General features: G+C 38.3%; 2 protein-coding genes across 2 annotated transcripts; both read right to left on the reverse strand.

Annotated features, from left to right (window-relative positions):
* Nucleotides 1–5230: 5230 nt before the first annotated feature.
* LOC137712930 (transcriptional regulator DEF1-like) lies at nucleotides 5231–7846 on the reverse strand. Its single transcript, XM_068452134.1, has 3 exons — nucleotides 7491–7846; nucleotides 6881–7162; nucleotides 5231–6386 (listed from the first exon to the last, which is right to left on the reverse strand). Exons 1-3 carry the CDS (start codon nucleotides 7680–7682, stop codon nucleotides 5334–5336), a joined length of 1527 nt encoding a protein of 508 aa, XP_068308235.1. The 5' UTR covers nucleotides 7683–7846; the 3' UTR covers nucleotides 5231–5333.
* A 2739-nt stretch (nucleotides 7847–10585) lies between these two features.
* Nucleotides 10586–15337, reverse strand: LOC137712464 (galactinol--sucrose galactosyltransferase-like). The gene is made up of 4 exons (XM_068451533.1): nucleotides 14129–15337; nucleotides 12701–12878; nucleotides 11706–12070; nucleotides 10586–11158 (listed from the first exon to the last, which is right to left on the reverse strand). Exons 1-4 carry the CDS (start codon nucleotides 15335–15337, stop codon nucleotides 10586–10588), a joined length of 2325 nt encoding a protein of 774 aa, XP_068307634.1.
* Nucleotides 15338–17558: the final 2221 nt, after the last annotated feature.

Below are 17558 nucleotides of genomic sequence, written 5' to 3' on the forward strand. Positions count from 1 at the left end.
ACCATGGGAAGCAGTGGGCAAGTCCTCGAGACTTCGACCCCAGTTGGTTTTCCTCGGCTCAAATTTTTGCCAAGCCTTGTATAGAATTGTGGCAGCCGAGGAAGACCACAACGTTGGCAACACAGAGATGTTATTGCCGAGGAACAAAGTTTCTTTTTCGACGATACATGATTTTGCTGGCTACAAAATAATTAATTTCCTTGACCATTCGGCTTGCGCCGAAGTCCAAGGAAACTGGGGGGGGGGGGGGGGGGTAATGTTTGGACCCGATTTTACACTATCGGCTCGAGCAATCGAGGCCGTTGAATGAGCATAATTTTAGACCATTGAATGACCAAATGGTTGAAATAATTTTCAATTATTATTGAGAAATAATATTGTGATTTTAATCAAGATATTATCTCTTAGTAATATATTAAATTATTTAAACCTAATATTTGTCTAAATCCCAATTAATTTGAATGATGGTGGAATATTGTGACATGCACGGCGTCAGATAATGAAGCAAGCAGTACAGTTCAAATTGATTTGGATGTATGGTAGTGGATGTGTAGATTAAAATAGCTTGGAGTGGAGATCAACATTTGGGATTTGATGATCTTAAAATCGTGGTCTTGGATAATGATGAGATAAGGAACCTAGGTAGACTAGGCCTTTTTGCACGGTGATGGATGTTGTCAGATGGGTTTAAAAGCTACTGATGGAGTTTTGATGATAAGAAGCCTAGGTTGGCTAGGTTTCTTATGAGATGTGATAAATCCAACTTGTTTTAGGTTTGAAAAGTCAAGGGAAAAATCCCACGGATCAATTTAAAGGATATGCCTTGGTTTCTGATGTGGATCAAGTTCAGTTCTGCGAATTAGAGTTGTAGTTAGATTCTACAAAATTATCTGGCCATGCCTAGTAGAAGATATGAATGTTATAAATACAGAAGCAGTGACAATGAGAAAGACTCTCTAATTCAACACACAAATTGCCCTGCGCAAACCTCTCAAACATCTTGAGATTCTTTTTAATTTTCTTTTTTTGGCCAACATATCTTCAGTTTGGATAAACAGCACTATGAAGGCAACCGATGACATCTTTAGTTTGGATAAACAACACTGTTGCCGTAGAATTAGCCGTTCCTGGAACACCTTCAGTTTGGATAAATAGCACTGCGTCGAGGCCGACTGGTTACCTATCCAATTCTTGGTCGAGAAGGATTTTCTAATCCTTATTGGCAGAAGTCATCTCATTAGCCATCTCGACGAAGTGAGGTGTTACAGGTTACTACATTCAGCACATTGAAAGCCGAATTTGTTATTGAACTTCGCAGAACTAGCAGCCTTGTCTTTAGGCTCTAGAACCCGAAGGCCGAGGCGTGTTCCTTCCTCGGCCGCAGTTGCAAGCTCAAGAAGTCAGCAGCTCGCTCAACACAACATCAACAAATTTTTCTCCTCGACCGAGCTCGGCCGACGAGTCGACACGCCCCGCATCAACCAAATGACGTAGTTAGCTCATTAGTTATTCGGCCTGCGCACCACGTAGACTTGGTAGTTTTTAGGGTCAACAACTTTCCTTTGTACTTTGTAGTCTGTTACTTTTCCCTTATCATTCCTAAATCCCAGGTTCCTCTTCATTCTCATCCACCATCACCACCATTACTACTGCCACCACCATGGTCTTCTCCTTTCTCCCCACAAAATTTACGATTTGATTCTCTCTCGTCTTCCTCTTTCTCTCTTTCGCTCTTTCTCTCACCTCTTCCTTCCCATCTAATCATGGCTGACGATAAGGTACTCTCTTAGTCCCTCATTACTTTCTCTAATTTTTGTTTATGTTTGGTTGCGAAAGGTAGAAACTTTCTCAGCTGAGCAATAGTTCTGTTTCTTTTTCTCTGATCTGGATTTTGGTATGAGCTTGGGTTCTTCAAATTCAAGGTTTTTATTGGGATACTTCCAGTTTTAGCTCAGATCATAGTGATGTGAATCAACTGGGTTAGATTAGATTAAAGTTGGAAGGTTTTGTGTAATTTGGGTTAAATTTGGAAGTTTTCAATCTGCATCGCACTTACATCATGTGCTACCAATCTGTGAAAAAATAGCAAAATATTTGTTTATGTTTTGGGTGATCTTTTAGGGATTTCGTTTCATGAAACTTTTGGGTTTTTTGGGGTGATCCGTGGTGTGTTTTGCATGTTTCTGGTGGCTCTAATGGTGAATTCCATATATTTTGTGGTAAATTTGTTTACTTCAAAGACTTTAACTTTATGTGTTGTGCAGGAAATTTCTGCTTTCGTTGTAGACGGTAGCAATCCGACCGGTCACATCATATCCACAACCATTGGAGGCAAAAATGAAGAACAAAAAAAAATAAAAAAAAACCGAAACCAAACCCAAAAAAACCAAAACCGAAAAAAAAAAAAAAACCAAACCAAACCGATTTGAACCGAACCTAGCCCTAAGTGAGAGGGCTTGAGGGAAAGATATGTTGCTACATATGGATGAGACGGGGTTTAATTTTTAGGAAAATGGTAGAGCGACCACGCATGATGTGGCAGCTTACATGTAATGCCACATCATTAAATTTAATGAGTTAACATATAATTTTATTTGTTATTTTTAATCAACATAGTTTATCCCAAGTTATTTTCAATCCCCTTGTTCTTCTCATCTCCAAACCCTAATCTCTTTATCATCCTTCCTCACTAGCCGGAATCACCCCACCCTAGGGGGTGGGCATTCGGAACAGGATACCCAAACCGAACACGGACCGTCTAGTACCGAATGAGTATTTAATGGTACGATATCAGTTCTGAATTTTCAAAATTGAAAAAAAAAAAACTGTACCAAACCGAATAAAGCAAATGCATGGAAGAAGAGGCAGGAAGCAGCATGTGTATTGTACAGCAGCGACGACGGAAGGCGATGAGAAGTCTGGAGGAAGAAGAAGAGGTTACTAGGTTATGCAAGACGTCGTCGTTCTGCTTGCAAACATAGAGATGGGCTTCATTAAAAATCAAGATATAGATGAGCTTTTTATAAGGTTCTACGGGTCTAATAGATTTATAAGCTTTTTATTTTTATTTTTTATTTCAAATTCTTTTTGGAACATTTATTGGCCACTTGGTACTAACGTTAAGTGGTATTCCTCTTCACTTGTAAGTAAAATATCTTAAGTTTGATTCTCACTAAAGGTGAATTTGAACCACATTATTGTCACCGCTACCATCTCCCAAAAAAATCATTAAATTGAGTAGTCGACTCAATCTCTAAGAAACCCAAATCACCTCCAAACTGAAGAAACCCAAATCAATCCCAAACCGAAATGTCAGTATGAAACCGAAATATTCTCAAGACCGAACCGATACCATCGGTATATTCAGTACAGACTCTTGAACGGTACTGTATTGATATAAAATTTCGGTTTCGGTTTTTGTCAGGGACAAAGCTAGAGAGGGGCATCCTCAAACAAAAAATTTACAAATTAAAATGCTCAAGAATTTACTTAACAAAACACTTATATATATATTATTACATAAAACTAAAAAGTAGAGGTCTCGAGTTCAAAACCCATTATGGTGTGGAAGCCAGACTTGTGGCCAAGGGGAGGCTGAAATGCACCATAAGATTTTTCATACAACATATTATAATATTTCTCGACGCATTTTCATGTTTTGACAACGTTGCATGAAAACTTCATTACCAATATCATAAAATCTCTCTTTTTTTTAAAATAACCATGTAATAATTCATCCATTGATCTTTTATTTGATATTTTTTAGAAATTTCATAACTGAAAATGTTCTATCATGTGAAATTATTGCATGCAATATGTACAATTTTGGGTAAATTACATTTTCATACTTCAGGTTTGGAACTTATTTCAATTCCTTACAACATCTTCAAAACATTTCACTTTCATATCTTAAGTACTATTTTATTTCAAAATAATACATCCGTTACATTTTCCATCTATAAATCCATTAAATGCTGACGTGATTGCCAAATGCTAAATGTTTGTCACGTGGCAAGTAAAATATTTTTTTTAAAAAAACCTGAATTTTTTTTGTTCTTCTTCTTCCTCCTTCTCCTTCTTCTTCTTCCTTCTTCTCCTCCTCCTTCTTCTCTTCTTCTTCTTCCCCTTTCTTCTTCCCCCTAGCGACCCACATCCCTGAAGAACCCAAAAACCTACGAGAAGAAGAAAAAATAAATAAAAAGGGGACCCGAACCCCCCTGCAACCCAGAAGAAGAAGAAGAAGAAAGAGGAAGAAGAGGAGGAGGAGAAGGAAGAAGAAGGAGGAGAAGGAAAAAAAAAAAAAAAAAAAAAAAAGGGAACCCCCTGCAACCCAGACCCAGAAGGAGAAGGGAGGGAGAAGAAGGAGAAGAAAAAAAAATTTCAGGCTTTTAAAAATAAATTAAAAAATTATTTTAGTTGTCACGTAGCAGACATTTGGTAGCCATGGCAGTCACGTTAGCATTTAACGGATCCATGGATGAAAAATGTAACGGATGTATTATTTTGAAATAAAATAGTACTTAAAGTATAAAAGTGAAATGTTTTGAAGATATTATAAGGAAATGAAATAAAGTTCAAACCTGAAGTATAAAAGTGTAATTTACCTTACAATTTTTCACAAAAAAACTGAGTCAGGGCCAAAGTTGGCTCTGCCCATGGTTACCGTACAACTCCCATCTCGAACCCAAATCGTACCATGCCCAGGCTGTATATTATAACTCTGCAGCCACTAGCACGCCCCTAAAGTCTGCACAGCTTTGTGAATTAAAAAAGCCCGGCTGTCACTCCTTTCAATGCTTCAAAGTGTTCCTTTCCAGTTCAGGTCCATCTGCATCACCCCAAGCAACACTACAGATAGCCCACCATAAGATACTCAAAAACACCAGGATATAGGCTCCATGCGTGTCCTTGAAAAACCAATTGGTTTTGGGTCCTTCCACCCGTCATCGTCCAGTCAATCGGTCAATTGATTTTGAGTTGGATGCTTATGTATTGATAGTAACATTCGTAATTCAACTCAATCGACCGAAATCAATCCAAGTTTGAACGATTTCCTCGTGAAAAATCCATTACAAAACATCCAAGCAAACGTTTGGTGAAAGTTACATTCACAAATACAACACAACAAATTTCAATGTCACCAACCATTTCATATTTACACGCTATTTAGTATTTACATTAAGAAAAAAGGAGAGAAAAAAGAAAATTGGAGGTAATTAGACATAGCACATAGAAAAACAGCAGATTAAGAAGAAAAAAGAATTGAAATAAAAGCATACTGTTGAATATCACACTCATAAATCATGAAGCAAAGTATAAACGGCAACCACGTATTACCGGCCAAATCCACCACTTTGAGGCTGTTCTCCATTGTTCATCAGCTTGTCCAGCACAAGATTGACGTCCACCGACTGCCCATTCTCAGTCATTTTCTTCACTGTTGCTCTGACCATGTCCCTTCGGAATCCCATCGCTACAACCTTATCAATGACATTATCAATTGGTACTCTGTTTCCAGTCCCACTGGAACTCGATTCCTTATCCACACTAGCAGCCATGGGTATTGCATGTGGCAAAACCTTGGCAGTTGGCAGTTTCGAAAAGCTGCTTCCACCAGAACGGTCTAATGAGGCTGGCAAGACTAGTGAGTGTTTCATGTTTGGACCGCTGTTGTCAGACGGAGATCCACCGTGGGAACGAAAATCATCAAAATATGAATGTTGAACTGGCTGCATATGGCCAGGGGAAAACTCCGGGTACTGATTGCTTGCGGTTTGATCATGCGTATACTGAATGGAACCCGCATATTGCTGTTGTTGGGTTGGGAGAGCCATGCCAGGTGCATTAGAGGTCTTGTGGAAGCTTGGAGGATATCTTTGAGATGGCGTGGAGGTTTCTCCGGGATTATGAACCAAAGAAAACTGGGCTTGTGGGTCAACAGCATTGAAAGGAGCGTGCTGTTGAGGCAGCTGCTGTAATTGTGAGGTTAGTGAAGGATGTGGTGCTGGAGGAGAAAGATGATACGGTGCAGTGGGCGGCGGTTGAGACTGCTGTACTTGAAAGCTGTAGTACATCTGAGGTGTGGGTTGTGGATTTTGCACAGGTGACTGGGTGGGGACCTGTGCTGGTGGAAAATTCTGATGGGATAGAGTTTGAGGATCATCAGTAGGAAGCGAAGGAACTTGTTGGGTAGGACCCTGAACTAAATGCGGTTGGTAGCTTTGCTGAGGCGTCGAGGACAGTACTCCTGGAGCTGAAACTGTTTGTACATTGTTCGTTTGGTTTTCCGATTGCTGGTAACCCTTTAACATTTGAAGCTTTGCAAGCTCCAACTGAGCCTCTGTTATCTCTTGTTTATCTCTCAAATCCTGCATACCACCGTCAACCTGCAGTTTATTTAAAAGCAACACAAACCATGTCAAGAAGCTGTTGGCAGGTATTACAGAATCTCCTGCACACTACTTTCTCCGTTTTTTTGTTTATCACTTGCAACAAGAATTAAACCTAGTTCCCTACCGCCTTCAACATGATTTTAATCATTAACATCTCACAGTTCAAAACGAAAAATCCGACAACTACTTGAACACTATTGTCACAGTTGGTGCTCCAGTAAATACAATCATGGTCACTTGAGTACATTGTGCCTCGTGTTACTGAAGTCGAGCTCTCACATGCACACATTTAAATCAGATAATTTCAATTATCTGGCTATGGACCTGCTAAATACGAACTTCGACATAATAAATTTGCCATCAATATCAATTCTGTGCCCCTAGGATCCAATATGTACCACCCAAGTTATCCATCCGCTAAGCTTGACTCATACAACAATGCAACCTAACTGACCGGATAAACGACCAAACAGATAATTTCACAATACCTCTCTTAGCATATTCTCTAGTTGCCTCAGTTTCCCATCGGCCTTCCCATGGTTGATTTCAGTAGAATCCTTCAAGTCGCCAACAGAATTCTCCAGCCGGCGTAATCGAGTCTCCAGCTGAGAAATTCGCGCACTGAGACCCTCCACCCCGTGCAACAGATTTCCAAAATGCTCGTCCATCTTTCGTTCTATCACCGAAATCAATGCTGAATCCTCGGAAGCCCTGTCAACATGCTTGCTTCCGGATTTTGCAAGGTTGAGGAAGTCCACAGAACTGCCACGCTGTGATTCATAACAGAAGCAAGCAAGCACTCACTTGAAACTCCACAACAATCACGAACACCAATCGAAAGATAAAACTTACAAAATTCAACCACATCTCACTTCAAATTGCAATTTTTACATCGAACAGAATTTAAAATTGCATCAATGTACAGTTTTACATTGAACTGAATTTAACTTGATTAATTAATACAAAATTAAACTAATTAATTCTATCCAACACCCACAAATAATTTAACTAAGAACAACTAATTCCAGTTAAAATTCAAAATTTCCAAGTTACCTACAGAAAGGTTAAAGCTTTAGCTGAAACTTGAAATGCATATACCTCGAGAGCGGAAATACGCGGCTCCTGCGAGACGACCCGTCGTCCGGGGTGGAACTGAAAGCTGGAAACGAAATCTTCGTCGTCCTTGTCGTCGTCATCGAATTGTTGAGGGTACGAAAGCTGATAGAAATCGTCGGAGTGGGATCGAGAGAGGTCCATGATCTGCTTGTCCATGAACTCCGTCGTCTTCATCGTGCTCGGATTTTTCTCTGCGATTTTCCGGTGCTTTCCGTCATGTTTTCTGAGCTTCCAAACAGCAGATTGTGTTGGGGTTAGCGCCGCGACGGAGCTGCCGAAGGAAAATTGACCAGCGTTTGAAGCGGAGCCGCAGAGGCTGATTCCTCCACTGTTCTTGATATGTTTCCTTTTTCTTTTTGGGTTGGATTGCGGGTGGGTAAAAGCCCAAATAGTAAAGTTTTTTTTTTTTTTTTTTTTTTTTTGGGGAAAAAGCCCAATAGTAAGGGTTAATTTTCCATTTTTTTCCGTAAACAAAAGAATTGTGAGCAAGTGGTGGATTATCATAGGAGTTAGCAATTTTTTCGTCAACCTATTACATTTTGTTTCAAACTTTCCTCTTTGTTTTAATGTTGATTAGTGTAGAATACGATTTTAAATACAAAAATAATTGGGAAAAGATGTTCAAAATTCCACTAAAAGTTTAGTTAATTATGGCGGGCTTGAAATTCAGGTAATTAAAGCATTGATTGTTACACGCGAGATGAAGTGTTTCCATTTGGAGAATAGAGTCTCAACATTAGAAATTTCACAACGCAAATTATAACTTATATTAATTTGTTCTAATCTTATGTGGGAGGTTTTGGGTTCGATGCTTCGAGTTGATGAGTCTGCTTGGCTATAGGCAAGGTGAAATTCCCCCACCTCTCCGAACCAAGAGGAGTGAATAATCGTGGCTTGCCGCCAATTGTCCCCCATTTTTAGGGGAAAAAAAAAATTCTAATCCTAAGTGCAACTTAACTTTTTGTGATAAAATACAACACATGCTTAGCACCTTGGTGTTATCTTAGCTGTTCATCTTATGCCTTTTATTAATTAATTTTTTAATTTTCTTCCGAATTTTTTAAACAGCGATTTGCAAATTTATTTTAATTTTTTTTTTTATAAACATACTCGACAATGAGTTTAATTTTTTTTGCCCATATGGTCGTTCGTTATTTTCTTTGTGTGCAAATGGATGAAGAAAAATATGGCACCATGCAAAGAAAGAAACAACCACCCACACTTGTAAAATTTCATGATTCTTTCATGAAAATTTAAAAATGGAAAATTTATGAAGTGATATAGAAATGAATATTTAGGAAATCCTACATAAAATATCATTTTCTAATTTTCAAGGGCAAAACCATTATTTTTTTTCGTACAATCTGTCTACCTATTCAATTACACATTTATCCTACGATATTGAATATAAATATTAAACGTTAGTTGTTCAATTGTTTTTAAATATTTTTGAAATTGGTGGATAATTATGGTTTGTCATCAGTTATTTATTTTTAGAAGAAAGAAAACACTACTTTTAAACAATAGTATAGCATGAGACATAAGAAAATCTCATTCTTTATGGACATCTTGTACACTTGAGACTTTGTTTTCAAAATAGAGTTAAGGGTGCCATGTCAATTACAGCTTTTCAAGAACTCATTGGTGAAGAAAGGTACGTGACCTCGGTGGTTTCAATGAGACATTATATATAGTGATTTGAACATGCAGCTAAAGTTGGAGGAATTGGATGCCATCCGGATTCACTTTGTGGGAATCTTAGGGATCTCCACATCTTAGTCCGTTATCGTGTATCGTGCGGTCATAAATCATTTGATTTTTTTTTTATTTAAAATTAAACACAAATAATATCTGACGAAAACTAGTCACACGATGTACAATGAATGACTAGAATGTGGAAATCCATAAAAACCCACAAAGTGGATCCGAAGAGAATCCTCTTCCAAAGTTGGAGGGCTAGTAAAGTTCGTCAGGATCCAAAACAATTACAGTCAAATGGGATCTGATTTTGAAATTGATTTTCTTGAAGCTTGCTACTACACTACAACATTGGCTTATTGGCTTATTGGCTTATTCTCTACTGGCTGGTGAATCTATTAATTGGAACGTACATTGATATCAATTCTAAAGCTTCGAAAAAAAAAAATGAACATCTTCACGACCGAAGGAAGACATTGATGCTTTTCTGTCAACCAACTGAAAGAAAGTCATTGATATTTTTCTGTTGACCAAGAGGGATTTGCCGCCGTAAGTAGGTGGTTGATATTGAAAATATTTTCAGGAGATACAAACATCCTATTGTTAAAACATGTAGTTTAGCAATTGTAATTCGATGATGTACAAAATCGACGAGATTTTAGAATAACGTAAAGTATCAAGTTTGTGATCTTTACTCGGTTGCCTCGTCACTAGTGAGAATAAATATATAAAGAGATAGAGATAGGGAAGCAAACACAAGATGTATTTGGTTCACCTTAAGTTTGACTACGTCCACGGAGTAAATGAGTTCTCATTAATAGTGAAGGGTTTACACAAATACATAGGTTCAAGCATAATCATCATTAGTGAGTTCTAATGAGTAGTTTAAGTACAATAATGACATTAGGGATTTGTTGTAGGAGAATGGTCTTCTTTTATAATTGAGGAGAGTCTCTAGCTTTTGTCCGTAGTTAATGTGGAACTCTATGAGTTTTATTATAATATTGACATGTATCGTGTTGTGATTGGTCCCCTGGTTGAAAGAAAACTCTTGTGCTTCGGCAGGGATGCCTCAACATGAACCCCTTAGTGGATCCTTAAAAGTATGAAGTTTACCAGTGCTTAGTAGTTTCAAGATTGATCAAGTATGGTGCAAACATAATCATTATTATTTTTTGCTATGTTAATTGTTCTCTTACATACTATCAAATATAACATATTGAACATGTTATATTAGCGTAAATTTAAAACACATTCCTAATATAAAATCCAGAGTGACATTACCAATCTAACATATCAGATTGTTTGGTGAAAAAAAAAAACACATTTGAATTTCAGATTGAAATTGCAAATAGCAAAATCAATTTTTTCCTATTCGCTCAAAACAGGTACTCAACTAAAGTTGACCTTGAAGAACAAAGCCATGGCACCTGGACTTTGACCATCTTATCAACGTAATGAAACTTCACTCCCTCCCCATCGATCTTACAAGCAATTGGCTTTTCTGAAGCAAACATTCTCATTTCTCCACAACCCTTCATTCCAATTCTCACCAAACTAAGGGAATCTTCATGTTCCTCAAATTCTACTGACTCAATTGCACCGCCAGTGTTAAGCATGTTGACCAATCCAATCGGAGCAAATTGGATCGGTTTCTTCGGCAAGACCCTCACCGGCGAAACGGTGAGGAGCTCAAAAGTAAAAGGCTCAAGTGAAATCTCTATCTTCTCTGATGGCTGCAAGAGCTTCAGCTTGTTTTGGTGGAACATATACACAGCAAATGTGTTCACTCCTTTGATTGAAATTGGATTCTTCCCTTGATTCCATTCGACATCTTTTGGGCTAGCCAAACAGGTCACAGACTTTGAGCAGTCGGGGGCAATTTTGTTACTCCTGGATTTAGAGCACCATCCTCCGCCTTGACAATTAAAAACACCTAAAACTCCAGTGTACTGTAAATACATGCAGGAAAACATTGAGTTGGCAATACAACTAAGAAGGGTCAAGCATTTAGGCTAGGGAAATGATTTTCACCACTCATTTTCTTCCTCTTTACATTCCTCTCAATCTCTAGCATTTGGATTGAATAAATCTAAGAATAATCAAGGAACATAAATTAATAACGTAGGTGTTCAGAGGGGTTTGTGAATTTCATTTCCCTAGGGTTATATTGCTAGTTAGCTTACGAAACATTACTACATTTTGAAAGGAGAAAAGCCAATGTCAGTGGTCACAATACTCACAACCTATAACAGTTGTAAGTCACACAATTACAAGACTTACAACCATTAGCAGTTGCAAGTTACGCAAGTACTCACAAGTCATATGACCGACACCAGCTTCTCTCAGGGAAATAAGTTTTAAAACATTTATATTTTCTGTTCACGCACCAATGTTTATTTCTGTTCTTTAAAAAATAACACATGTATGTAAAAACGAAAAAAAGAAAAAGAAAAACTGTGGCGAAATGACTTCCCTTATTTCTAGAGGGTTTCTTACTTTGTTGAGGTTCCATATCTTGAGCATTGTTTTCCCATCATGCACAGGGTCTTCAAATAGGCAATCCCTAGAAGGAAGGGCATAGTGTTGGCATCGCAGTACGGACCCATCTGGCAACACCAGGTTCTTAAGAAGCTTGAAGTTGTGCTTTCCAACAGAGTCACTAATGTAGATTGGTCCTCCAGATATGGCTCTTGATGCAGCATGGAACTCAGCGCACGGGTGCGTAGATTGAAACATGTCCCAATCTGGCTGTATGATGTTGCCTATCCAAAGGCTATTGTAGGCGCAGTGCACCACGTGACACCCTTGCAACCAATATGTCCCACCTGCTTGCTCCATCGTCTCAGAACAGAAATCATCTCCTATACAAAAAAAATAATGTCGTGTAGACGTTAGGAAATTAATTAGACCTTCGATTTATTCTCTTTTAACTTGTACCACTCCATTAATTTTCACAATAAACATTCATTTCAGCTAATTACGATCCTGAAATTTTACAAATAGTCAATTATCTCTCTATTTTTTCAATCAATCAAGATTACATTGAAAATTCCATCTAAATTAGTAACGTGTTTTGCCGCATGATCACCATTCTTCCTCCATTGAGGTTGAACACGATCACCATTCTTCCTCCATCGAGGTTAAATACAACTTTCACCTCACTAAAACCCCTCACGTGAACCCAATTCTTCTTTGTACAGGTTTGATATTGGCCTTAGAATAGCAACAAATATTTAAGAGCGGTAAAATGATGTTTTCACCCGCTTGATAGGCTCATGCTTTGTCCACGTGACAACATTTAAATGGAAATGTAAACTCTAACAACGGGAAAAGATAATTGGTTATTTATGAACGTTCAAAAGAATAATGGACTAAAATAGAAGTTCACAATGAAAATTGACCACTTACAAGTTTGGGATGTAAATCAACACAAACCTCAAATAAATTTCAGAGTGCAGAATACATGCTTGGAATATAAAGAATCTACATACCAACACGTCCAAGGGCTATGGCCTCGGTTCCGAGGTACATAAAGTAATTGCTGTGCTGCATGCTAGCAATCACCCCATTGCCATTGAAATGCTTCCTCACAGAAGCAGTCAGTGCCTTGTAATATGCTTTAGCCAACTCAACTTGACCGCCAAAATCCTCGGATAACATCTCAAGCAACTGCACCACGGCATGAAATGCTTCAACTAGAAATTAAATCTCACGATTTAACTTCCCAATCTGATATACAAATTCATCTTTGCAATCTGACATTACCAATGATGATGATGTTTTTTTAGGCACTATAAATGGTGCACTAGTGACCCGTTAGTAATAATGGACTATTGACCCCTTAGAGCATCTCCAAAGGAGATGTCAAATATAATATGTCAAAATTTTATTTGATGGCTGATGTGACAAATTGAATACAAGTACTAAATTCTCTTCTTTTCCAATGGATGTGTCAAATATTTATTTTATTATTTTATTGAGCCTAGAGTTACATTAACTATTAAAAAATAATCAAAATTAGTTTTAGTTTTTGTTCTATTGGTTGTTAATGAGACCCATGCATTAAAAATTAAATTAAATATATTTGACTCCTTCTTTGTTTGCTGTCAAAAAAGGCATCTACAAAACAAGAAGTCAAATGACTCACATACCACATCATATATGGTATATTCATTGGAGAACCCTTAAATGTCTTTTAATCCTATTTGACATCTCCTTTGGAGATGGTCTTATACACCTTTATTTGTGACTATTGATCCCCAATCGTCACCTTTGCTGCTGGCAACTAGTACCATTAGTCACCATTTAGTCAATATAGAGTTAGTGACCCTAGGATATATAGTGACCCATTTTGTTTGTCACCAACTTTCGTAAACTTGGTGACAAGACAATAAATTTGAGAAAATACCAACAGTCATAAATAAATGTGAGAGAATACCGAAATACTCACTAACGGTTAAGAAACTATGAAAAATGCCATGTTTTCTACCAATCCCTAAGTTCATCTTGATTTGCAGGGGATAGAAATTCAACATCATATAGTATAATGACGATGTAAACTAGGTTAATTGGTGTCGATAAACTCATGAAATGTCGCATGACAAATATCAAACGCTATTATAAGTAAGACATGTGACTCGTGTCCAAGTAATTAAGTTATAGAGGCAATAAATTATTGTAATAGCTTCCGCCCATGCGTGTTCAAAAGTATAGTCACTTGTGTCTTAATGGATAATGAATATGATGTTGGTTTCTACTCATAAGTGTCTGCTTCAAAACTCCATCTTTCTTAAATTATTGTAATAATTTTACACTCACCCTCCTTTTAGTAATAATAAATTTAAAAAAAAAAGTTGCAAGAGGCAAATAACAATACCAGAATTAATAAAATAGTATGTAAACAACAAAAGAGAGCTTACGTTTATGACATCAACCTTGACACCATCAATCCCCACCGACTGAAGATGAGAGTGAATCCCCTCATATAGCTTGTGGGCCACCTCTGGCAGAACCAACCCAACTCCATTCCTCACAATCTTGTCCACCGCCGGGTCCTCCATTGTCCTCTCTAATCCCGGAGACAACTTAGGACTAACCACCCTGCAGCACTCTTCGGGCATCCCTGGACTATTAATCCCAGGCTTAATCCCACCCCAATACCCACAAAGCGCATGCCACACATACACATGCTCCACACTCCCAAATTCCTCCTTCAAATCCTTAACAAAGCCACCCAAGCCCTTGCCAGACGCCCCCTCATACTCCTTAAATTTATAATTCTCTTTAAAACTAATCAGCCTGCATGGCATTTGTTCCCCAGCTGATATCCTGGCCATGCCTTCTTGGCCCTCCACTGAGTCCTCGTCGGGACAGATTGATTGCCACCCATCATCAATGAGGACCAGTCCTGGAGGGCACCCACCCTCCACCAGGCCCTTCACACCTTCCCACACGCCTCTGGGGTGCACATTAAGATAGAATGCATCCCACGTACACCACCCAAACTTGTCCACTATTTTTGGTACGGTTTTTTCCTCTAGGAGCTTGAACGTCCCCAAGTGGGCCCTCACCACCTTCATTGCCTCCTTGACCAAGCTATACGGGTCATCACCGCTACCTTGCATATACAAGCAGCTCCTGAAGTTCGATGCGCTGACACGTGTCGAGCCGCTTTCCATGCAAATGTCCACGTAGTCATCGTTTGCATGACTCGGTTGGAGAGAGGCTCTGAATGGTCCTTCCAGAAGTGGAAGAATCACAACGTAAGGGAGCCCGGAGTCGTTTTTGTCCAAGAGCATCATCTGGGTCTCGTGCTCCAAGTCGTTTCCGGTGGTTCCGGTCCAGCGGGTGGCCCACCAGACCTTGAACCGGAATATGCTCATGAACTTGATCGAAGTGAGTTTTCCGATATGGACCACGTGGCGGCTCCTAGACTCGTCGGCGTCGAAGCCAAGGAAGCAGCCGGAGGGGGTCTTGTTAAAAGGTGACAGGGTAGCTGTGATGTTGAGAGGGACTTCAGTGAGGAATGGGTGGCCATTAGCGAGAAGGTTGGATCCTTTGAGAGTTAGTGGGAGTGGTGACGTGTCATTCACAAGGGCTACATTAATCTTAGTTATGCTTGAAGCCATGGAAAGCTAGCTAGCTTGTTTTTCCTCTGAAATCGATAAGGTCGGATTGACCAAAACAAAAAGGTTGGAGATGAAGATTGAGAGCGATAGCGGTAGGTTGGCAATTAGAAGAAGTAGTAGGGGGAGGATTATAAAGAGAAATGTTTTGTAAAGAGATTGTGATAGCTTGGTTATAACACTCGTAACTATAAAGGGAGGAATGACATAGGCACATTGGGTGAATATAATATCTTATAAAAAATACATGGTATTCCTCTTCTAATATCACAGATTTTTTTTTTATTTGCTATATATATATATATATATAACACCACACGTAGTAACAGTGGACGAATATGTGCATTCTCTCAAGAGGAATACAATTATTCTCTTATACAATTTATGTATGTGATGCTATTCCTAATAACACTGATTCTTTTGTGATATACACCTAATAAGAAATAGTTAAATTGAAGACAATATCAATTATGTCGATGATGGTCATGATGACTAAAATTTTAAGCTTCTTTAGATAGAGACCTACAACTACTCATGATTTCTATATAAAAAACCACCTATCTATAAACATTCAACATACGCTTACATTCACACCTTTGTGGATGATCTCATTCTCCTAGTTGTAAGTAACGTATCTTCAACATAGATTTTTCATAATTGGAATCGTTCAATCTCTTAATCTTTATTTGAAGATAGTAGGGCAAGCTAAGGTGACTCCTTATCTTCGTCGAAGAAAGTAAGAGAAAGAGCATAGCCCAGGAATGAACCATATCGATCCAGCGATTTCAAAGAAAGAAGGAAGGTGAACTAGACCATAGGGATCTCTTAACACCTTGGATCCGCTTACTTACACTGCAAGACTCTAAGTCGTGTGACTCGTGTCCCACAACCCTTGAGTCTAGCTCAAAGCTCTGATATTAAAATGATTGTATTTCTGCTCAATGAGACGATATAGACACAAAAGGTTTAAGCTAAGCTTCAAGGCAATCTTTCTATCAGGCCCTACTACTTCAGTCTCTTTCATCCTTACAAAAAGTCATTCGAATCGGTGATCCCTTAGCTATCCAATGTATTAAGCATACAAAAGATGTGTGCATCAATATATTTGGAGGACTAAACTGTCACCAATGTGAATAATTTTCTATGAAGATTAAGAGATTGAACTATTTTGATTCTGAAATTTCTACGTAAGATACCTTATTCAACAGTGGAAGAATGAGCTCGTCCCCCTAAAGAAAATGGTATTGTCCAACCGAACACTCTCCACCTTATGCCACATAATATGCAAGTATTTGCAACTCATGCTACGACCCTTCTATCGTTTTCTCACCCAGAACCCTTCAATTTCAATCATAATACCCACATAATACGGGCATTAAAGTCTGATTACTCCTTACATTTTTCCTTTTTAAGCTACCTATAATTATATAGTTAGAATTAATCCTATACTCGAGCGCTATAAAATTTTGGAAGGAGTTTGCCTCAAATTAACTACCACATGTAATCCAACACACGATGGAACAAATTAAGTAGACAAAGTAGTACGTATTCTATTGTCTGCTAGCTCGATGAAGACACGTGTGTGACAAAGATGTTGCTCTCAAAATTTCAACGGCCTTTATCCATGCATGGTAAACATTAGCTAATGCCACACACAGACACATCAGCCTACACATGGCACCCCAATAGCTTCTCCCCACACTCCCACGTCCAAAAGCCAACCGCCCACAGCGGTGCTTAACACCTCAGCACATTGTCATGATTTGGTTATCTTGAAAAAGGATAATATTAGAGAGATCAAATTTAGAGACTAAATATACAAACTAAATTATGTATCACCAATAAAAATAAGCATGTTTATCAACGTATAAGTAATAAATCAGTCATCAACTTTTATGTCCTTTAGATTTCAAAACTTTGTCTACAAATTTAGTCTTTCTGACATTACTCTTTTAAAACACTAGTAGATTGCGTACTCATTAAAGAAGTGTTTATAAAATAGTTAAAAGGGTTTATGTTGAAAACGTTTTTATAGCTAATTATCTATTCTAAAACTAGGGAGCAATTGACTGTTCATTGGGCTACAGTCAATTGTTTGCCCCTCGATTTCACGCTATTTACAAAAAAACCATGAGAATTGGGCTGGGTTTGAAGGATATTATTTGAACTGATAAGGGTGATTTTGTCCGGACGGTTTAGGACGAATTACCCCTTCATTTCAACT

The sequence above is a fragment of the Pyrus communis genome, chromosome 13 (genome assembly GCF_963583255.1).
Source record: "Pyrus communis chromosome 13, drPyrComm1.1, whole genome shotgun sequence".
Lineage (NCBI taxonomy): Eukaryota > Viridiplantae > Streptophyta > Magnoliopsida > Rosales > Rosaceae > Pyrus > Pyrus communis.